General features: G+C 45.9%; 1 protein-coding gene across 1 annotated transcript; it reads left to right on the forward strand.

Annotated features, from left to right (window-relative positions):
• Window positions 1-1,535: 1,535 nt before the first annotated feature.
• Window positions 1,536-21,302, forward strand: SLC13A3 (solute carrier family 13 member 3). The gene is made up of 13 exons (XM_009637317.2): window positions 1,536-1,545; window positions 5,783-5,984; window positions 6,328-6,491; window positions 10,738-10,804; window positions 11,521-11,706; window positions 12,570-12,695; window positions 15,078-15,173; window positions 16,973-17,077; window positions 18,090-18,187; window positions 19,440-19,552; window positions 19,886-20,047; window positions 20,379-20,516; window positions 21,117-21,302. The coding sequence occupies exons 2-13, from the start codon at window positions 5,809-5,811 to the stop codon at window positions 21,300-21,302; spliced, it is 1,617 nt and encodes a 538-aa protein (XP_009635612.2). The 5' UTR covers window positions 1,536-1,545; window positions 5,783-5,808.
• Window positions 21,303-22,384: the final 1,082 nt, after the last annotated feature.

Below are 22,384 nucleotides of genomic sequence, written 5' to 3' on the forward strand. Positions count from 1 at the left end.
GCTGCAGGGCATGGCAGAAGAACGGCCGGGCAAAGAGGTAGCAACTGGGAGAGCAGCCTGGCAGGTGAAATTAGTGATTGTAGCCTGATGATATGTTTCAAGCACAAAGCCCATCTCCGTTATGTGTGTGCTTGGTGATTTAGGAAGGCCAGCTTCACAAAACCAGAAGCAATGATCAGTTAAGAGATGAGAGAAAGAACTTCCGTGAGGAAAGAGGGGTGATAATTGGAAGCAGGGTGACTACATCCTACCGCATGCACCATGAGCTTTGGTCGGAGAGAGGGCAAGCCTGGTGAAGAGCACACAGGAAGCAAAAGCAGCAATACTTGGGGGAAGAGGGAATTTGAGAAGAGCCAATATTAATTGGAAGCAAAGAACCACAGAAAATGTGAAAAGGGATGTGAAAGAATCGAAGACAGAATCTCCCTGGGAAGGGTGTTGAGCGTGGTGAGCAGTGTTGCGTGTGGTATGAAGGGAATCAGACCCATGCTGTTCTGCTGCCAGATGGACAGTGCAGAAAAAGCCATATTCAATGAAGCATTTTTGTTCTGTACTCAGGAAAGTGCTCGTAGTACAGTCCTATATCATAGGAAGTCATCTGATAATGAAATATTTTTAATGTGACAGTAACTAAAGGGAAATTAAAATGTGTCCAACCCTGGCTACTTTAAAAACTACAGGTTTAAGCAACTTGCATGCAAGAATTTTGTAAGAGCTGCCTGCGGAGTTTTGTGAAGCAGTAAATCGGGTGCCTTTCTGCGAGCCCCAGAGTAGATGGAGATCACTGGGACAGCTGGCTGCGGGTCATGCAGGAGTCCTCTTGGGAAGCAGATTCCAAAAAAGCACTTGAGATGGCAATGTGTCATTCATTGAACATGGCTACCAGGCTGGCTACCCACAGCCAAGAGGGTTTATGTGATATTTGTGTGTATGGACATGTAAAAGTTGAGCAAAAGCAGTGAGGATCTACCAGGCTGCTATTTGCTGAGGTTGTGGCTTTCACCAGAACATCCCTTCCTGCTTGGCTTCCACAGCTTGGAAATGGCTTTGACAAATTGGAGAAGTCTCAGAACAAGTAGAGGACTGGAGAACAGGCCATGTGATGAAAGGCTGTGGGACGTCGACCTATTTTTTTTCAGAGTAAAGCAGCAAGGAGTAACTTGGTCGCTACCTTGAAGGTGCATCCATCATGAGCAGAGTTCGGGTAAGGCTGGCCCAGGCTAAGGCATAAAGGAGGAGCATTATAAAAAGATGGAGAGGGTTGAAGCTGGCAGATTCAGATTATCACAAGACAACTTTAATGGGGAGGTTAATCATGGGGATGGCTTATAAACTTGTGGTGGGTTCACCATCGCTGAAAATGTTTCTTTTTTCCTAATCAAATGTGGTGGATCTACCTTAAAAACAATACTAAACTGTGATGCTGAAATGGAGATTCAAAAGGGGAGCCCTGTTAACCTTGCACAGGGTGTCAAATCATCTGTTTTAGCTTCACGGTCCTGCGACGTTTGAAGATGCAGGATCTATTGCTGCCTCCAAGAGAAGGTGTGAGCCTCAGACCTCTGAGCGAGGGAAAATTTTTCTCTTAAGATGCCCATTTCATCTTTGTCAGTAGTTACCTATGTGATCTCGATCAATCTGCCTACTTTCTCTGAGCTTCAGCTGTCCCATTTGCAAAACAGAGAAAATGATTATTTTTTTTCTGCCAACTACGAAACACCTCAAGAAGTTAAAATAAAATTGTTTAATAAGCTTTATATCTTTTTAGCACAACTCCAGAGCAAAATATCTTTCCTGCAGCTCCTACAGCTTGTGCCCCTGTGTTACTGACCCCTTTCTAGCCACTCTGCAAATACCCAGTGAGAGCAAAACAGCTCTGCTGGCAGCAAGGCTGGTAAACAGGGCTTGGTTTGTGTCCAGATTACATAATGTTTGCAGGAGCTGGGTTAGCAGGAATTGGATTCGCATATCCATCACGTTGGAGAGCAGGCAGTGGGACTGGGATGGCTGGTAGCGCCGTCACAGCTGCCACACGAGAACAGTTTGTGAGCGAGATGCTAAAAGGCGCTGGCACTTTTTTTGTACTGAGTAGTTCTGAGTATCACAGGTAGGGTGTTCCTTGGTGATGGTAGTGGGATAAAAGGGCTCAGAAAGCTCCAGTTCCAGCCACAATATCTCTTGGTACTGGGATCGAGGTCCTGGAGGTGCCCTGTTGCCTGTCTGCCACTGGTTTGCCTGGTCATGGGGTGGAAGGGCGATGGGAGGAGCCTGTGTGGGGGTGGAGGGGCTGTGATGACCGTGTAAAATGCAAGGGTTGATGGAGAAAAACCAAAGCTTGGCAGTGGCTTTGGGTAGGACTTCTTTGAGTGCTGGGTCAGCCTTGGGGGGAGGCATTGGGCTGTCCAGGAGCTGCCTGGGGCTTGTGGAGAACAAGGTCCAGCTGAAGCTCCTGATGTCCCCTTTCAGGTTGGCAGTGGGGACTGGTGGCTTGTGCATGCCTGTGCCTTGGTGCTACGCCTGAGTGAGCTGGTTCGCCTTACCTGCCCCATGTTCCCTGCCGGTACCTCCTTTCCCTGGGACACCTCATCTGCCCTTCCAGGAGACCTCCTGCTCCCGCCAGCTCTCCTGCCCACGGGAGACGACCCTGTGGCTTGGCTTCCTCTGCTGTGGCTCAGCAGGTCCCTCAGCGTGGAAAATCCCCAGTGCCTTCAGTGCAGTGAAGACGGGGTCTGTGCCTGGAGGGGCAGAGGTCGTTCCCAAGGCTCTTGGGCAATAGGAGGGTGAGCTGCTGCAGACCAGAGCCACTGAGCACTTCCCTGGAAATCATTAAATGGTTATAAAATTAACCCAATCACAAGACCCTTTTTAAAGTTTGTATGTGCTACCATTTTCCCCCCTGAACTTTGATAGACTTATTTTGAAAAAAAAAAAAAACAACCCAAAACCAAAGCTGCAGGGAGGGAAGAGAAGGAGCCTGACAGGGACACAGCAGCAGGATCGAAGGATAAAGATCAGGTAGGGGTGACCACGATGCCCGCAACGGTGTGGGTAGCCATGGGCATCTCCCTAAAAGACCATTCATAACACTTGTTAGCATTTATTGTTTGCATGCCAGTCAAACTTGGTGGGCACTGGGAGCATTTATTAATTAACATTTGCAAGATCTCTTGAAACCCAAACCCTCATTTTATTTTGAGTTTGGTTCAATTTTATTAATTTTAATTTTTTTTTTTTATTCTGGGGAGTGCTTGCTCCAAATCTAAGTTATTCTGAAGTGGTCTTGTTCCTTTGTTCAATGATTGTCCTATCTTAAGTGGAAAACTTGTTTAATATAGGAGCAATTTGTCCTCTTTTGGGGTAGAGTAAGTTGGATAAACAATACTACAGCTTTCTTTTTAAAGTGGTTTGCTGTTGATCCATGTAGGTTTCAAAATTTTGGGAAAGCCCTCCAGACAGTGGCTTTCTGCCCTGTTTCAGTTTTACCCCTTGGCTTTGGATCTTGCAATGAAGATTAGTTATTAGATTTGTGCTGTGTTTCATTGCAGTGTTCTGGAAAACATTTTCGATACACCAGATAATAAATACTTATAATTAGTTTTCTAAATCGTACTTCATCTATTTCATCAAATCAATTAAAGCCTTCACTGATACGCTCTTATATCAAGGCACTGTTAAAGATTTTCAGTTGCTCTACCCCTCTAAGGGAGGGGTGTGTTTATTTTTAAGTTCACTGTGGTGCAGCTTCCCTTGCAGAAAACTGAAGAATATTTTGCCAGTGGGAGAAAAGAATTATTTATACGGCCTTTAGAGATCAAATGGAAAAGGGCTTAATGAGAGCAAAGCTATTTCTTTGCTGTATAAAAAGTGCCAGAGTAAAGAGCAATTATCAGTTGCCACAGGGATGAAATTGCTAATCTGGTGTGCAGACATTTTAAACCAGGATTCTTTATTTTTGCAAAGTTTAGCACTGCCAGGTTTGTTGCTCTGGTCCTGCTGGTTTGGAGGAAGCGAAGCTGCGGGGAGCTCGTGGGAGCTGGTAGGTGCCAGGGCTGGGCCCTGGGAGCCTGAAGGGTTTACTGCACAGTATCTTGTATGTCACTTTACTGGGATCTAAAATTAGGACTGAAAATGATCTTTAAATCCAGATCTTGGGAACCTCACATGAAGTGGTGGCTCCTCTGTGATTAATGTATTAAAAAATCAAAGCAAATTACGCTCAATTCTGTGATATTTGTGTTTCCATGGGCAGTGAAGCACTGGAGCTTTACTAGCAGAACTGCCTGTGGAATGGAGAGCTCGAGTGCTACAAGCAAATTCAGAAATTCTGTCATTCTTGCCTCTTTTCAAACATACACTACATGTGTATTGAATAAGAAATCTGTATCGGTTTCAGTTCACTTGGCTTGATGCACCCAGGAGAGTGTCAGGGTAGATTCTGCTCTTGGGCTTTTTCAGTAACCATGCTCATTTTTTATCCTCAGTTTGTGGGTGCGTTACTGGGCTGGTGTCTGCTCTAGGAGCTTGGGGGTGACCACATTCAGCTAAGGGCTGGAGTGAATTTTTTGCAGGTGGCCAGGCAAGTTGTGGCTCCACCGAACCTGCTCTGGTGCCTTGCTGCACGCTCACATGCTGCAGCTGGGTCTGCATTATCCCCAAAATGCAGCTCCACGCAGCCCACTCTGTTCCTGGCCCAGCCGTGGCAGGGAGCAGAGCTGTCCTCTCCCTCGCTAAAGCCCCAGCAAGCCCAGCCCTGGGTGCAGGGGAGGAAGGTCCAAGCAGAGGGACAGAGGTGCCTTTGAGTAACAATTCAACCTGTTCAACAAGCTGGAAAAGAGTGGTAAAATAAATAGCTCCATGGCTTCCAAATGACTCTCGGCTGTTATTTATAGCGCTGTGGGCACCCTGCCCCGTGGTCGCTGACAAAATCCCTGTTCAGCCCTGCTGTGACCGAGCCCAGCTCCGCACTGGGCTCTCCCCTCCTGGGCTTGGAGCGGTTCTCCTGACTTCTTTCTGTCGCTTGTTATTTTGGCCATGGCTGTCATGACAAATGGCTTTGGTCTAGTTGTGCCTCCTGGGCAGATGAATGAATTCATGCTGTGGTGTGGGGGCACTGGGTTTCTGCCAGCCTTGGCCGAGGCTGGGGCGATGCTGGCCATGGGCGAGCTCCCTGCCCTCAGGAAGTGGTGTGACACCAGGGCACTTGATTTACTGATTTCCGTAGGGACGGGGGTGGGTTGCCATGGAATGGTTTCTCACAGAACTCTTGAGAGATTCTAATCCAAGAAAAGAAGCCTTTCTGTGTGCCTCCTATTGCAAATGTGGGGACTTGATACATCCATCTCCCAAAGCTGTTTTTCCATAGCGATGCAAAGCACAGTCTGTGGAAGCTGGAGAGAAAGCACAAACATTAAGTGCAGCAGGGTCAGACCCTGGGGCACCTGGGGATGTTAGCAGTGGTGCCTGCTGAGGACTATAGCACCCTAATTCAACATGCTGGGACAGTTCCTGTTCTCCAGAGCTTCCTTGGTTGCCGCTCTGGTGTGCTGCCACCCTGCAGCACATACGAAGCTCTGGGGTTTGCTGTGGTCTTAGAGGATCAGTACAAGTCCTGAACCCCTACATAATGTATGGGGGAAGATGTTGCACTTGATGGAAATTTGGGAAAATTACTGTATCCTTGAAGGAGTAACTGGCGCATTTTGCTTGTCTAAGTGTCTCCAAATGAAGAGATGTCTCTAATGCCGCATGTCTTACATTTCCCCTCTCTTCCTTTTGCAGGAAGGAAGATGTCTCTATGTGATCCTGCTGATGGCCCTGTATTGGTGCACGGAGGCGCTGCCCTTGGCCGTGAGCCCACAATATTTTTTAGACACTAATTTCCTCTTCCTCAGTGGTTTAATCATGGCCTCGGCCATTGAGGAGTGGAATTTACACCGCAGGATTGCACTCCGGGTCCTCATGTTGGTGGGAGTCCAGCCAGCCAGGTGACTACGGGAGCAGGGGGACCTCCATGGGGGCTGTGAGCTACAGGTGGCTCTGCTGTGGTGGGCGGTGATGCGGGTGCCTCCTGTATTGGGGCTGTCTGCACGCCCTTTTCTCCAGCTTACTGTGTTTTTTCAGCTCTTCGCCTTTGCTCAGAGGCCAGCAGAGCACAGGGAGAATCGTTTGGTTCAGCCCCACATTTGTGTTCCATCCAGTTACAGGACAGTCCTTTTTGCTGTTAGTTTTGTTATCCCTGCATGTGAGCTTTTTTCCCTATAGCTATAATATATCCAGGAACTCGCCAAACTGAAGGAATTCAGCTTTTCCTTTTTTTCTCTCTTCCAGACTAATTTTAGGGATGATGTTGACAACGTCTTTCCTGTCCATGTGGTTAAGTAATACTGCCTCCACTGCTATGATGCTTCCAATTGCAAATGCAATTTTAAAAAGCCTCTTTGGGGAGAAAGACACATCTAAGGATATGAACAGGGAAAATGAAGAAAACCAAGGTAATTGAGACAGGGCCACAGTATGAGCCAGCTGAGGTCTGCCCTGCTGCTATCAAATATGCCCCACTATTGACTTCACTGGCACAAGTATCAGGTTTCTTAGCTGCAACTTGATCTCGGTGCTGGTCCATTTTAATACCCACTTCACAACCGCGGTGGAAGAGTATTGGCATAGAAGTCCCTTTTATCCTGTCCTTTCCTCGTGTCATGCAGGAGCCAATACTTATGAGTTGTCTGGAAAAACCAAGAAGTGGTGATGCCCAGCCAACCTGCTCCATAAACCTGCTGCTGGCACAAGTTAAAGCCCAGTAGGCACAGTGGTGATGGGATTCATAGGGATGCCTTGCCGCAGGGACAGCCAGAGCCAGGGAGGGCTGTAGATAGTAAAGCTGGGCAGATAAGTGCTATGTAATGGTGCATTGCTGCAGGGACAGGCAAGGGACTGGGCAGGCAGTGAGAGCAGAGTGAGGACAATGGCCCCTCCATTGCATGCTGTGTGTTCCTGGACAGGTGGGCTCTCCTCTTGTTTTCCTATTTGTTCTGCCATGAAACTGGAGCCTGAGCTGGAGGAGAAGGGGAGGATGGAAGGGAAGGCTGGCAGGTTAAATACCTATTTATAAAGTGCTTTGTGATTTCCCAGCTTGATGCTACTGCTTGGTGGTGTTCCTGAGCAGGTAGTGGACAGTCCGAGTCAGGGTTGTGCAGTCAGATAGTCTTCCACAGCTCTCTTCACATTTACCAGGAGTTTGGGCTTCTGGCAGACAGTGATGAGGAACAGCAAAACAGAAATGAAGTCATGAAGTCCCCTTTGCAGCTATTACTGAGAGTTGGAGCAGCAATCACAGCTTCTTGCACTAATTAGTAATTCTTCTGCCCCTGTGATTTAAAAGTGATGGCTTTTTGGTTCCTACTGAGTCCTAAGGCAGAAAAATGAGTCCCCAGTAGAAGATGCAAACATCTACATAATCTAATAAAGATATAATTAATCATTCATCATTAATCTCTAAAAATCATGAGATATTTGCATTTGAGGTTGCTTTATCACATTTGCTTTATGAATTTTTGACCATTCACATCTATTAAAATCAACCCCACTGACCTTCTTGCTTTAATTTCTTATTCTATAGAAGCATTGTGTTTTGTCAGTCTGCTTTTAACCTTCTTGACCTTGTCCTCTGAAATGATTTGACTGTGTAGGTGTGACTGTAAATACAGTAGAGTTTGGGAACGCGTAAAATAAAGACCCCTGTTGTCCTAGACGTTGGCAAGCACAAAATTAACATCTTTGGCTCACAACGCTTACAGTGGTGAGAGAAGCCAGAAAAGGCGAAGGGAGAGGCATGCAAGTAGAAGAATGAATAAAGTGATGCTTTGCATATATCATGTGATGGCGTGATGATGTATTTTTCTGTTGAGGTAGACTTACTAAAAGTAATAAATACAAATGAAGGAGGAGTCATCTGTAAAATGTGCAACATCAAAATGCAGATTTCCTCATAGACTTTTTAACTGAAACCAGTTTGTGAAGGGCTTTGCTTTACACACCCAGTGCCAGAGCTGAAGTGTTGTCTCTGATCAGTTGGTCACAATTCTTTGCTGATGAGAGATCCTCAGGGTTGTGATCACTGATGTCCATGCTCAGCCGTGTGGGCAGCATGTTACAAACAAGTAAATATTTGCATGCTTATGTCGCTGATAGCTAAAATTTGCCGTAGTGTTTTGTTAATTTTGACCCTATTGGCTACTGATGCAAGAATGCAGTTGGATGAGCTTTGGTGGCTGAAGTCCCAGCTGGTTCTGATTGATGGAAGCAGGGTTATAAACTGAACATCAACAGGCTTTTTTCAACTTCCAGAATTTTCCTTTTGGAGGTGGGTTATAGATTCCCTACAATTCTGTCTGACATCTCCAGCCATAGGTTTGTGATAAGCTGGAAACCGATGTGCTAGTGAGCCTGACCTTCTCTCCTGCTCTCTGTCCACTAACCCGTCATTGGCAATATTTAATTTCTCTAGCAGCTTCAGTATCTCCAGGTAAAAATCATGAGAAGATATTTCCATCCTTTTTCTTCTTGCATAGAGAATATCTTCTGCAAATTCAAGATAAACTGCAGTCAGTGCTTGAGGTGTTGCATTGGGTTGCAGAACTGGAAATGATGTCTCTAAAGGGGAGGGTGGGAAATGTGCATTTTTGGACACCGCTGCCTGGTTCAGCTGCCTAACCCCAGCACTGCTGCCTGCACCCCTCGGGTGGGTGGAATTATTCCTTCTCAAGCCTTTTCAACTTTTTAGAAGCAATAAACATGTCATTAAAGCCCAACTTTTCTAGGACAAGCCTTTCTGCCTCTAAGGTATACAAAGTATTTGGGTGAAATGGCCACTGAGTCCTTTTTGTACTGCTCCAAGAGGTGTGTAAAGACAGTTCCTACCTGAGTGGTCTTTGGCCTCTTCTGACTTAGAATTGTAACAATTTTAAACTCCTTTTTACAAGTTTCATAGGAAAAGTTTGCTCGGCAGCAGCTCTGGCTTTCCTTTGCACAGTCGACTTTTGCAGACCTTCCTTGAGAGGTAACTCACAGATGGTCCTGGCAAGGTGGGATGGGATTTTGGGCTTAGCAGGGAAAAATTTGAAAAATGTGAAGAGGTGGAAAGAAATATTTACAGAGCCGGCACTAGGCTTGAGCGGGACAGCAGTGGTAAGAGGCCTTGGGCTAAATGTGTTGTGGGATCAACAGTCAGCCATGAGTTAATGTTCGTCCTTCTAATTATATCCTTCCATCACGTCATTGTTGGGATGAAAGCTCAGCATGTGTGTGTCCAAGCCAATTAACTCCAATTTGGTAAATTAGCGATGTATAAAACATGACTTTGCAAAACTCCTTGGTTCACTGAGCTGGAATGAGCTCCGTGTCTTCAGTGCACACGTGAGTGAGTCCAGAGACTTTGACCACTGGCCCCTCTCCATGCACTGCTTTCAGACTCCAGTGCACGTATAGGGTAGATGATGATCATTGTTCCAACTGAGAAGGGGTGCACAGAAATTTGTGGACTGATGGGGTGGCAGTGGCAGGAAATGGGCTCTGCATGCAGTGCAGACACAGGCCTCTAGGCCCAAAAAGGTACAAGGAGCTCTAGGAAAGGCAGCAGAGCCAGTGGTGATGGGGAAGGGCCACCTGGGCTGGAGGGGGATAAAACTCACAAGTGCTCCAGTCCTGAGGAGGGCTGTGGAGAATGGGGCTTAATGGCACCCCTCTACTCCCAACCTCAGGAGCTCAAGGCGTGAGCCAGAACTACAAATGCCACAAGACTTAGTGTGAGATCTGGCAAAAACCAGTGACTGGAAGTTCTGTCCTTTGATTTCTAAATTCTCCCATAGGTGTGTGGTAGAGTGGTGTGCAGCTCCCAGTCTACTACCAAAGACAACACCAGTTGTTATGGTCAAAATATACCCTTTCCTCAAGTGCTCCTGAGTCCTGCTTGTGCTCCCTGGGTGGCAATGAGGACAGTGAGGCAGAGCCCATGTGAGATATGCAGGAGGGTTCCTGGGAATTGGGTATGCAACAGAGTCCCCCCCAGGGTGGCCCTAAATTTGTGTTGGGGACCGGTCTCTCAGCCTGCAGGGTCTGTTGTTTATGGAGGGGTTGATGGCCTCAGGAATGGTCCTTGCTGTCAGGGTGGACCTGGTACGAAGCCTAATCCCCAAATGTGCCCCATGCTCATCTTTGATAAGTGAATTACAGCTTTATGGTGATTTTGTGCTAGGTGTCTTCACAGGGTAAAATTCTTATCCCTTGGGAATGGAGCTCCGTGGCAGGGTGCTCCTGCTGCACATTGGGGAACGTGCCTTACAGATACATCACACCCAACAGTTTTACTTCCTAAGAATGAGCTACGGTTACCCCCCAAAAAACCCCCACCCCAAACCCATGAATTGATATGGGACAACCTGAAGCTCCTGGTCATGTTAGAGGATCCCAGAGTCTAACCAGTGGCAGTAGCAAAAGGACCAAGCGCCTGTGGGTGTTGGAGGAGAAGCTGGGTGCTGCGGTGGGACCAGAGTGGTGGCAGGAGGAGACGGGCTGGTTCATCCCCGCCAGGTGCTTCCGTCCCCATGGCGTGAGCTCGCCCTTCATTTGCACAGGCCCTCCTCTGTAAATGGCAGTTGTTTCCTCCATTCCTCTGTTTGGTTCAAGGAGAATTTTCTAGATGCTTTGAACTGTTTTAAAGTCCTAATCTTTCTTTTTCAGCATCTTTACAGCAGAATAAACTTTACACTGTACCAACTGAGATGCAGTTTCTGGCAAGTACTGAGGAGTAAGTTAACTATAAAGTTTGTATTAGAGAGTCGAGAGAGAATTACCCCTGAGCTAGACCAAGTTTTAGGAATTTGAAATTCAGCCATTGAAATGTTTTGATTGTGCCAAACATCCCAGTCACTAGCAGCCTGATGAGAAAAACCCTCCTCTATGTGTCCAGCATCCATCTGCATGTCCAAATCATTGCAGAGATTTTTCCAGCTGCTCTGAAATGGTAGCCCGAGGTGTCTCCTGCTGGGAAATTGTGCCTTGGTTTTCTCAGGAGCATCAAACGTGTGAAGCCGGTGATGTAAAACCCACCAGGACTTACACACTGGTGATGGTCCTGCCTTGATAACAATGATGGGAAGGAAGCATCTTTTCAGGAACAGGTGTTTCTTTCCTCTCGGTGCTATCAATTTTTTTTTTCCTTTTAGCAGTCCTGTGGACTTTATGCCAAGTGTTACAAGCTGCTGAGGGGCTGGGCAAGGCATGTGCACCCTCAGCTCCTACAGACGGGTGCTGAGGGTGCTCTGCCCTCTGCAAGGCTGCTGGTGCCATGTGGCAGTCCACTGAGCAGACCCTCTGCTGCACTGAGCTGCTTGGGTGTCCTTGAGGACAGTGTTAGCTTGGATTTCTAAAAACTGGGAGTTTCCGTTCTGTCAAGGCTCTGAAGTGGTTGCACTGTATTTAAACCAGGGCTTTCACCGGATTCTCTTTTGGGCTGTTTTAAAGCAAAGATCTGACGGAGGAGAAGGAGGTTGCCAGTGATGCTCTCTCAGACTTAAAGAAGGAGGAGGAATACAAAACAAATATATGGAAAGGTTTCCTCATCTCAATCCCATATGCGGCCAGCATCGGAGGAACAGCAACACTGACGGGAACCGCACCAAACCTCATCCTTCTGGGACAGTTGAAGAGGTACGGGAGGCCATCCTGGAGAGCCCCATAAATCCTGGAGAATGGAGATGTGTTCTCCATCCCTGTAGGAAATTCCCTTCTGTGCCGAGGACTACTTTGGAAAATTTATGCCCTTCCAGAACATTTTGGGAAACTTTGTGAGCAGATGAAAGCATCAGCCTGAGCTGTAATAAGCAGGTTTCCAGCCAGGCTGTCAGCCAAGGCAGTGCATATGTGCTTCACCTCACTGATGCTCTTCATCCCATTGAATTTAATGGGACTTGACTACATGCTTGCAATTAATCTGGTAACTGTTTTGATGAAACAGGCTGGGTAGTGTTTTGTGAGCAATTATATCTGCCACTGTACGGTAGAAAGAAAAATAAGGAACCCACTATTTCTGGCCTGTTTCCTTGGGTATAAAAGATGCCTCCTATGTGCATGGGAACGGAGATTTGTGCCATCCTAAGGGCCCACAAGTATTTCTTAACTTGACTGGCCCCTACAAATAGTATGTTCAGTCTCTCCTCGGCATGTACAGCATCCCTAGGAGGTTCATGTTCAGGCTCCCTGGCAGTTACTGCAGCAGGGTTTAACCCTGGGTGTTCAGGAGTATCATTGCATGGAAGTATCAGCCCATCTGGAGAGAGATTTTCAGATCTTCCCTTGCAGGCTTGCACGGGACCTGGCGCGTTGTCCCAACACAACGCTCCCCAAATCTCCTACTGCTCAGACAGCTGCTAATGCACACAGAGGAACAGTTTTTAAAAACACACTGGCAAGTTTGTGGGCTATTTTGCTGCTGATTTCAGATGTTTGTTTAACCTTAAATTGAACGGTTGTTTTCCCTTCTTGCATTAACTTGATTTTTCCCGTTTGCTTAGTTATTTTCCAGAGTGTGATGTGGTGAACTTTGGTTCTTGGTTTATGTTTGCATTTCCTTTAATGCTGATTTTTCTTCTCCTGGGATGGCTATGGATCTCCATCCTGTACGGAGGAATTGACCTCAGGTATGTTTATATTCACTATACATATACGCAGTCTGGTTATATTTCACAGCATTGTGAAATACATGTTCATCACGATTCTCCTGCTAAATCTATGGTATCACCCAGGATCAGCTCCTGGACCGTGGGGGTGGGGCTTCATAACTAACTTCAGGATGCTCATGCTATAACAAGTCATCTATTTTTAAGATAGACAACAGGAAGGTTTTATATATTATAGTACATATGCTTTATCTAACTGAAATACATACGTGTACAGAGGACATATTACATATTCATTCAATTAAACATACGATTTTTAAAGGTTGTTTTACTGCCTGACTTAGGCCTGTGGAGGTCAGTGGCAGATTTTCACTGGCAGAAGGGCAAGCAGGATCAAACTTTGAAGACCAGCCTGAAGTCTTGGTTTCCCTGGAATTAGTAGCAAAAATCTCCTAGAACATAAAAGAGCCAGGGCTTGATCCTGGGGCAGAAACTTGGGTTTGGAACAGATTACTTCACAACAGGGCTTAATTTTACAACAACATGTTAATCTGTAACTGAGGATAACATGTTTTTCTGGTAAATCTTTGCTGGATACATGCAGCCCCCAGTGTACATTACTTAAAACAGCTGCAGCATTGCCATGCTGGTTCCTTCGCAGCCCTTTTTCCCCCCCGTGCACTCTCACACGTCATGGTAACAAACTCGCAGTCCTGCTTCCTCCAGGGACCATACAGAATTTGTAATATTTAGAAAAGTCTTTAATTGTTATTTTGAGTTAAAAATGCAAATAAAAGGGGGGGGCGGTGGGAAGAGAGAACAGGTGTCCAAATATTTACATTGTCTCAGAGACAGGAAAAAATCAATGGGAAAGTTTCAATCCAGAAAATGCCGAACGCTGGTCCTTAAATTGCTCGTGGAGCTTCACAGGAGCTCTGTGTGCTGCCGTGGGACGCGCTGCCGGCCCGCAGCCGCTCAGACCTGCACCGCTCTGCATCGCGTGCCCGGGGCTTGGGGGATGCAGAGCCTGAATTCCTGCGTCCTACGGTGAGGGTTGGGGCATGGCCCCGGCGTCCTGCCGGCATGACCCCGGACTGTCAGGTGAGGGAAGAGGTAGCTATGCTGGCCAAAGCCCCCAGTGAAATGCAAAATTGCTCTTGTGCTCGGAGAACGTGATGCTTTTTGTTTTGTTTGGCTCGGCTCTGTCAGCACAAAGCCCGGCTTTATTGGGATAGCTGGGCCAGTGCAGATACCAGTATTCCCCAGAGGCGAGGTGCCTCGGAAGAAACACTGCAAAGCTGCACAAGTACCACTGAGCGTCTGCAGGAGTTTGTTTGCTTTGACTGTAACAGCTCGGGGATAGCGGCTGGACTTTCTGTGCGGACAAGTGCTTGGTGCCTGCAGCATAGTACAGGCAGATGGACATAGCTGCAATAGGTTGGCTTTGCTTGAATTCAAAAGACATTAAAAGGCTTAGGTGTAGGCTGGCTGACCTGAGATGAAGCTGCCATTAATAACAGCTCCCCAAAAATAAGCAATTGAATGGCCAGGTGTATCTGTTTGAGGTTCAGGAACTTCTGAATGATCAACCGTTCATCCACGCAGAAGATCCAGCCATGATATCCCTTTGAAAAAGTGAATGAGTTAAGGAAGTGCAGGCACCGCAGGGCCGGATGGACACATCTGATGATACAGAAAGTTGGGGTTTGTAGGTTTAATCAAGGTCACGGTCAGGGCTAGAAACCAGGCTCAGAGGCATGGGATGTGATGGGAGATGAAGTGCGAGACATGAATATATCATTTGTGTGCACACCCTACAGAGGAGCAAACCGTGTGTATGGTCAGCATGGCCAGGCTAAGAGGCTTAGCCAGGAGCGCATTAACATTCCCGGCCAGTTGGAAATTCCTCACATTTTTGTAGATCCTCAGCAGCATCCTGGGATCACCCAGGAACTTGCAAGTGACTTGACAAATGGACAGACTCATTTTCCACATTGCGCTTTTCCTAGTTTTTCTGCCCAAGTAGGTATCTGGTAGTGATGAGGAAATCCTGCAATGTTGGGACTTTCTTTTGGCAATCGCAGCCCATGCTGGAGGAAACAGTTCAGAATGTAAATGAGAGGAAACTTCCTAACCTCTGCAGGGTCTCCTTTGTATGAATGCAGAAAGAAGGGATGTATAAAATAGGGCCTTATTGCCTGTATCTGCACTGGAGACCTTCATCATCAGTCTTCATGTTTTGAAGGTAATGCAAACTGAGCCACCAGAGATGTGCAGCTCTTTGCAGCTTGCAGAGCTGGAGAAGTACACCGAGTCATGCATACGCTGCCTTAGAAAATGCAGCATTTACTGTTGTATGGTTATGTTAGAGTCATGTAAAGATACAGCTGTGTTTCTTGGCAGGGGTTGGAGAACAAAAAAGTCGAATATAAGAGTGGATGCAGAAGCCCGAGCCAGAGAAGTGATAAAGGAGGACTATCAGAAACTGGGTCCAACAAAGTGAGTCAAAGTCGGGACTGATTTGAAAAAGAAGTCAAGTGGGTTGGAAATGACCTGTCTTAAGAGTGGAGAACTGGGGGGAAATGGAGATTAGAAGCAAATGAAACAGATGTTTCCACTCAGAGTGTTTGTAACCTGCTGAAGTTTGCTTTTTGCATGCTCCAGCCTCTCCACCTTCCCTAGTGGGAATAATAGCTGCAAATAGCAGCTTGTACTCAAATCTTCTCAAGAACAAAGTTCGTATTATAGAATGAATTCATGCTGGCTTATTTAATTACTGTTTGTAATTTTTCTGCTCCAGGGACAAAACCAATCCTGTGTGCGTTAGGTACTAACCAACACAGGCTGAATTTTGAAGGTTTGCGCATGCTGGTTGTGCGAAGCACGACGAATTTGTTGAGAAGGCTGATGAATCATATGATAGATACCAATCATAGGGATTGTGGGTATACTTGGAGAAAGCTTAATAGCTGCTCAAAGAAAGTATATGGAAAGAAGTCAGATCCATGTCATGGAATACATTATTTTTCTGAATAACTCCTTCAGTTGTATTAGGTGAAGAAAGAACAAGACACTTCTAGCTTCTTATTGTAGTTTCTCAAAGGTCTTGTCTTCTGGAGAAAGCTTTACTCAAATTGTAATGATGGGGATCATATTTTGGAGAAAGGAAGCAGCAGAAAGAAAGATAAGTTTTAGACTTATGAGATGCCAAAAAGGGGAAAGCAGGAAAAGTTGAGTGTCTCCAAGAATCAAACCCTAAGTGCATCCAACCAGCCACTGATATTCTGGGCAATCAGGGCTAGTGAAGTTTTTTGAAACTGTAAGTCTTAACCTTAAATGCTCTGTGTTTCCCCATCTGTAAAATAGTATTTTCATACTCACAGCAATGCTGTGAAGATTCAGCGATGTTTGTGTCATGCTATCGACATCGTAATTATTGCTGTTGTGTGGGAAATGGAATGGTTCTTCAAAGACAACTGACTGTGCCTGTGCTGTAAATGAAAGAAATTGGTTTATTTGTTCCATTCAGTACATTATCGAGCAGCCTGCAAAATGTCTCTGAAAGAATCAAAGTCCCACTTTGAGGTCTAGGAGTGAGAAAGTCCATTAAGCTGTGCTCCACCAATTTGATTAGCAACGCCATAACTTAAAATCAACGCAAGTGGCCTCCTCCCAATGGTTTAAATGCCCGCCCTTGTGCTCAGAGAGATTTTAAACAGTGTTTTGAGGCATTGTCTTGGTTAAATCTTGGCTCCACTGGAGTCAAGCCTGATGCTTAGCGAATGCTATTGCCATTTCCCCTGCTGTTTGTCATGCATCTGAAGGATACTGTTGAGGTTTTGACCTTGAAGTTTGCTCCTGCTGTCTCATATATGATTTCAATCTCAGCCGTCCTTTTTGCTTGAACTGGAGTGAAACCCCCCCCCGCCCCAGCTGACGGTGCCTTAGGGACATCCCAGAGGGCAGCAGTGAGGGAATGGCCATGAGAAGCTGCTTGGCCCTTCCTCTCTGCCATACCTAGCGGGCCAACCTTGAGAAGTCCTGTTGTGACATCTGGTCTGGGCATTTCTGATGCCCATCTTGCCTCTCCTTAATGTCTTCCAATGAGACATAATTGCTGGCAAGTATCAGTATTCGCAAATAGGTTTACGATCTATTCCAGTGTTTCACTGTAGTTATTTTAAGAAACCAGCCTAACTTCTCACCCAAGCTGCTACAGCCTGAGCTCAATACTTGTCCTAGCTTGGATCCACCCCTTTAGCACATCAGCGTTTTAACTGCATTTCTTTTCATCTTAGGTTTGCAGAACAGGCAATTTTCTTCTTCTTCTGCATGTTTGCAATCATGCTTTTCTCCAGGGATCCCAAATTCATTCCAGGTTGGGCAAGCTTCTTTGCACCAGGGTAAGATTTTATTTTCATTTCACTGTCACGTTTTTCAGAGCATTTCCAAGTCATTGAGATTCCTGGGTTTCTGATTGCATTGCTTAACACTATTACTCAGGTTTCCTGGAATAAATTAAACTGAGCTTCAAGTAGCAGAGCCAGCTTTATTGTTTCTGTCTCCCAGAGGAGGTACATGAAGCCCAGTGGGAAGTTGGCATGCGTCTATCTGAGGCCATCCTAGGGTTTTAATGCTGGGAATGCTGCTTATAGGTACATTCACAGTGTAATACTGAATTCTTTATGCAATCCACTGGTTTCACTGGAGGTCTGGAGGCTGAAGACGGACAGCAGGAGCTGACCCTTCGTGCTATCCTGTCTGTTGGGCAAGTTAGTCTCCCCCATGACATCCCTACCTTGGGAAGATGGATGGATATAGCAGTTGGGGAATGCTAAAGCTCAGAGAGGGTGTTGTTATTTCTTAACAGAAGAGACCTTCATAGTTTGATTTTTTTTTTTTTAATGAAGCCCAAACTTAATAAATGATTCCTTAATACAACAAAGTAGTTATGGACTTTTCCCTCATCGGTTGATAGCTCCTTACAATCAAAACCACGCTTAAGCTCTTTATTAGACAGAGCCTGCCTTTCATGTTAGAACCTGAGCATTTTGCAAAGAGCCCATGTAAATAAGATGGCCTGGGCTCTGCCTCTCTTCTTCCCTGCAACAAGCTGGGGAAACTTGTCCTCACAGCCCCTCATGGACTGACCACAAGTCCGCAATCAGAACAGTCGGAGCATCAGTGTGGTGGGGATTAGATCTTGGCTTTTACATTTGCAGGGCAGGTTTTCTAGGGCATTCAAAGCCCATCTTAGAAATGTAGCTCAATAGGGAATTAAAAGAACTGTGAACAATGAACGTTGTTCAAACCTGATGGAAATTTGTAATCTTCTTTGGTAAATCCCTGTTCTCATAAACTTTGTAATTCTACAGGCTTTTTCTTCTTACCAGCGTTTCTGCTGCTTTTGGACAGGTTTATCTCAGATGCGGTTACAGGAATCACCATTGTGATTATACTGTTCTTCTTCCCTTCGCAAAAACCTTCCCTCAAGTGGTGGTTTGACTTGAAAGGTGAGTAGGAGACCCATCCGGGCAGGGCCTCTGCCCGTGTCCCTGCTCTGGTAGGGCAGGCATGGAGCAAGAGCCAAGACTGTCCCACCTTGGACCTGCACCAGCCCACAGCAGCAGCGCTGGCAGTCTGGAGCAGCGTGGTTTGAAGGTGCAATCTGATTCTACAGAGGCTTTTTTTCTGAAGCTACTTAAGAGGTTTAGCAGTCATTAAATCAGCCCTGCTGCTGATTGCAGGAATGACTCAGTTGCTCATGGAGCTGCCAGAGATGATGCCATGGCGGGTTGAAGCAAACTCAAATTGGTGATGATTTACCATAGCAGGCCTGATTGTGAAACAGAGGTTTGGGTGCTGACTCCCAAACAGCTCCTCAGGGGGGAGCATGAACCTCTGAGAGGGCAGAGCTGGGCGAGATGTCTGTACTCAAAAATAGGGGCCCTTCTTCAGTTCCCAGAATGATTTAGAATTTAAACTCCTCAAGCCCAAACTCTCCAGAAGGTTTTGGTACCAGGAGTCTGTCCTCTGGAGTAGCAATGAGATACAAATTTTAATTCAAGAGCCACTTGGAATAAGAGAAGATCTTAATGTGGAAATGCAGCTGATGAAGACCCTTGGTGGATGGTGCAGCACCATGTGGGGTCTATGGGAACAAAATACCAGCTGCTCTGTCATGCACATTTGTTGTGTTGTCCATACACAGGAAGATGTTTAATCAGGCCTCCTCTGGATAAAATATGTGTGCCCTGGTTCAACAGAAAATGAGAGTCCCATTAGTGCATCCTTCCATCTGACAGAGCTCACTTCATCATGTGTTAAGGGATGGCCTTTAGGGGACATGAGCTCTTTGCTATAAAACTCACTGGCTGTTGAATGGCAAGTAGAAAAGTAATAACATCTTCAAAATTCAAATGGTAGAAAATTCCCTCCTTCCATGGGCTCCCATCTGTTGAGGACAATGTTTACATCTGTTACAGAGAGAAAATTAACCTGATACTCAATGTTCCCTCAAGAAAGCCTTGAAGAAAACTTTAAGCACTAGAATTTCTTTTCCTTTTTGTTAAGATCTGATAGTAAGTTAAATGATTTTTTAATTGTCTAGCTTAAGAGACTCCATATGTATATTTTAACCATCGGCAACTTGTGGTTAGTGAGCTTCAGCACTGATGTCAGGCTCATGATATCATTCTGTCAGATGATGACTGATGTGTTCCTCTTTGGGTGGGTGTTTGACACGGGGTTTTTCTCTTCATCCAGCACCAAACACTGAGACACAACCCTTGCTGACTTGGAGGAAGGCCCAAGAGACGGTGCCCTGGAACATCATCTTGCTGCTTGGAGGAGGCTTTGCCATGGCAAAGGGCTGTGAGGTGAGGCCCGCTGCAGGTCCCGTATTGCAGTCATCCTGCCCAAAAAGTTGGGTTTTATCAGGGTGTCACTTCCCATTTGGCTCTGGGAAATTTGCATCTGTGGGGTCACAACACTTGAAGGATGTGTTCCTAAAGACAGCTATGTGCAGCAGGTAACTAAGGAGGTTAAGAGATCTTGCAACTCCTTTCAGACTGCTTGCTGTTAAACACCCTGAGGGCACTGCACATAGGTGCTTGTGAGGGTTGGTGAAGGTTGTTCTAGGAAAGGATCAGTTCACATGCAGGGATGTAGGAGCTCTCTTCTCCAGCTTGTTTGCTCTCCTCTTTCTGCAGGAGTCTGGTTTGTCTGTCTGGATAGGAGGCCGTCTGCATCCCTTGGAGGGCGTACCACCACCTGTGGCTGTCATCCTCATCACGATTGTCATTGCTCTATTCACAGAGTTTGCCAGCAATACAGCCACTATTATCATCTTTCTGCCTGTCTTGGCAGAGCTGGTAAGGTAGCCCCATGGCAAGGCTGGCTGCTCCTCTGCTCCCCTGCCCTTGGATGGGCAGGTTTGTGCTGGGACAGGCACCGTGCAGTTCTCCTGCTCCTGGGCCTCAGGCACTTTGAAATCTTTGGGAGCAACAAAGCAAGTGCCTGTAGCGTAACATGGACACTGGAGGATAATAATCCTTCAGATGTTGTTGGAAAGATACGTGATTATTTATCACAGAGCGTGGAATAGGGCTCTGCACAGTGCACTGGCTATTTGCATTCTTTGATACATCTGCTGATGACTCCAAATCCCCAAGGTGCAATTTCTGTTCCTTTCTGTTTTTCAAGGCCATTCGTCTGAAAGTAAATCCCCTCTATTTAATGATACCAGGAACTATAGGATGCTCCTATGCATTCATGCTGCCAGTCTCAACACCTCCTAACTCAATTGCGTTTTCTTCTGGACACTTGATGGTCAAGGATATGGTAAGTTCTTTTAGATACCAAAAATGCTGAAAGCAATCAGTCTGAGTGTTTAAAAAAGGAATTTTCAGGAGTGTTACCCATTTAACGTGTACTAAAGTGAAAAGACAGAAGCCTAGTACTGTTCTCAGCAGTGTTTGAAGGCACAGGTATATGGAAGGAGCCTGTATAAAGTCTCACCCTGTGAAATTTGGAGCCACTGTGGCTCCAAATGGTGACAAAGCCGGTCTTGAATGTGCTCAGCATCTCCCAGATTCTGTACCTATTCTGCCACTGTCAGCAACTCAACTTTCAGAGGTTTCTGGGTGCAGGAAAAGTTCCCCAGTGCAGAGAAATAAAGCTTATGAGTAAAATTAGGCTCAGTCCCAGTTCCTGCTCCCGTTCCTGAGGCTAAACAGATGTTAATGTTTTTGATGGATCAAAGCTTGGTAAGCATCTGCAGAATGGCCTTTGTGGCTTAAGAAAGCCTGCTTAAGATGTTGCTAATACTAACGGCAATTAAGCCTTCCGTTTTTCTAATGTTTATATTCAAATAGCTTCATGCTTCACATGCTGTGGATGTCCAGTCTGAACTCAACAGTTGTCTTTGTATTTCTTTTGTAGGCAAGAACTGGGTTGCTCATGAATTTTATGGGAGTTCTTCTTCTTAGCTTGGCTATGAACACATGGGCCAAGAGCATCTTCCAGCTGGGGACCTTCCCTGCGTGGGCCAACATCCATGCAGAAAATGCCACCTCACTCTTGACAGCTGTAGAAAATGTCACTTTAAGTGCACTAAATAAAATATGAACAAAGCCACCCCTGGGGAAGGACTCACTCACTTAGGACTTGGGCACTGGAATCATCAGAGTATGCACAGGAGGAAAGCCACGTGGCTGCTCACACTCTAAGGGACCCTCTGGTTTTATTTTATTTTTAGAAATATTGGTCAGTGTCACAACATCCAGTTGTTATTTTCTCAGAAGATCTTTCCCCACCTCCCACAGGTACCAAACAGACTCTCCCATCAGGAGTCCTGTCTGTCGTAGGTGGTTGTTAACTGGACAACCCTGTAAGCATTGAGCATCTTTGGGTTGATGCCTCTCCCCCCATGAAAGCTAGCGAGCTTTGCTGCTCTAGCTTCTGATACCCTACCTCGTTTTGGAGAGTAGCCCTGGGAACAGGGTGGAGGCAACTGGATTGTTTATGTGCAACCCAATGTGAGTGAGTGTATCAGAATCTGACCTGGGGGAAGGCGACGTGGCCGGGTGCTTCTAGCAGCTTGTGAAGGATGGGGTCCCATTGCCATCTTGTGATAATTCTGTCATGGAGGATGATGACTATTTCTTCAGGTTTGTGCATGAAAGGATGATTCAGGAGATGTGTCGGTAGGACTCGGTGCATTACTGCAAGCTTTGGAAAGAGGAAGGAAACAGTTTGTTTCCAAACATGTTCAGTGTTTTGAAAACCTGGGACAGTAATTGCTGCCTGGTTCTTTGCACTGAGTACACAGATGAGGGTTTGGGACCAAATTAATTTCTGACGTAACTTTGGACATCGGTGGTGTTTCACCGTTGGTGAATGTGGCCAATCTTAGGTTTGTGAGACTGACTCACTCGTGAGCGACCTGCTGAGTCACGGGCCAGTGGGCAAGTTGCATTGGGATATTATTGACATTTCTGAAAAATAGGCTTTGATTCTTAACATTTTTTAAAATCATATTGCTTGGGTACTTTCAGTGAAAGCATTGCAAATTGACTGTGATTTTAATCACCACTTTAGCTGATTTTTTTTAAATTATTTTCTGTAAGAATCTAAAATATTTAATTTAAAAGATCAGTCATTGAAATAGGTGGATTGAAAGATGAAGGGTATGATTCTTGGTGTAGGGA

This window comes from Egretta garzetta, unplaced genomic scaffold (genome assembly GCF_000687185.1).
Source record: "Egretta garzetta isolate BGI_Z169 unplaced genomic scaffold, ASM68718v1 scaffold214, whole genome shotgun sequence".
Classification (NCBI taxonomy): Eukaryota; Metazoa; Chordata; class Aves; order Pelecaniformes; family Ardeidae; genus Egretta; species Egretta garzetta.

Coding starts and splice junctions, on each gene's coding strand:
- SLC13A3 (XM_009637317.2), top strand. CDS start 5,809: ATGGCCCTGTATTGGTGCACGGAGGCGCTGCCCTTGGCCGTGAGCCCA. Junction 10,805..11,520: donor TTTCTGGCAAGTACTGAGGA/GTAAGTTAACTA, acceptor GCTGTTTTAAAG/CAAAGATCTGACGGAGGAGA. Junction 17,078..18,089: donor GCAAGCTTCTTTGCACCAGG/GTAAGATTTTAT, acceptor GCTTTTGGACAG/GTTTATCTCAGATGCGGTTA.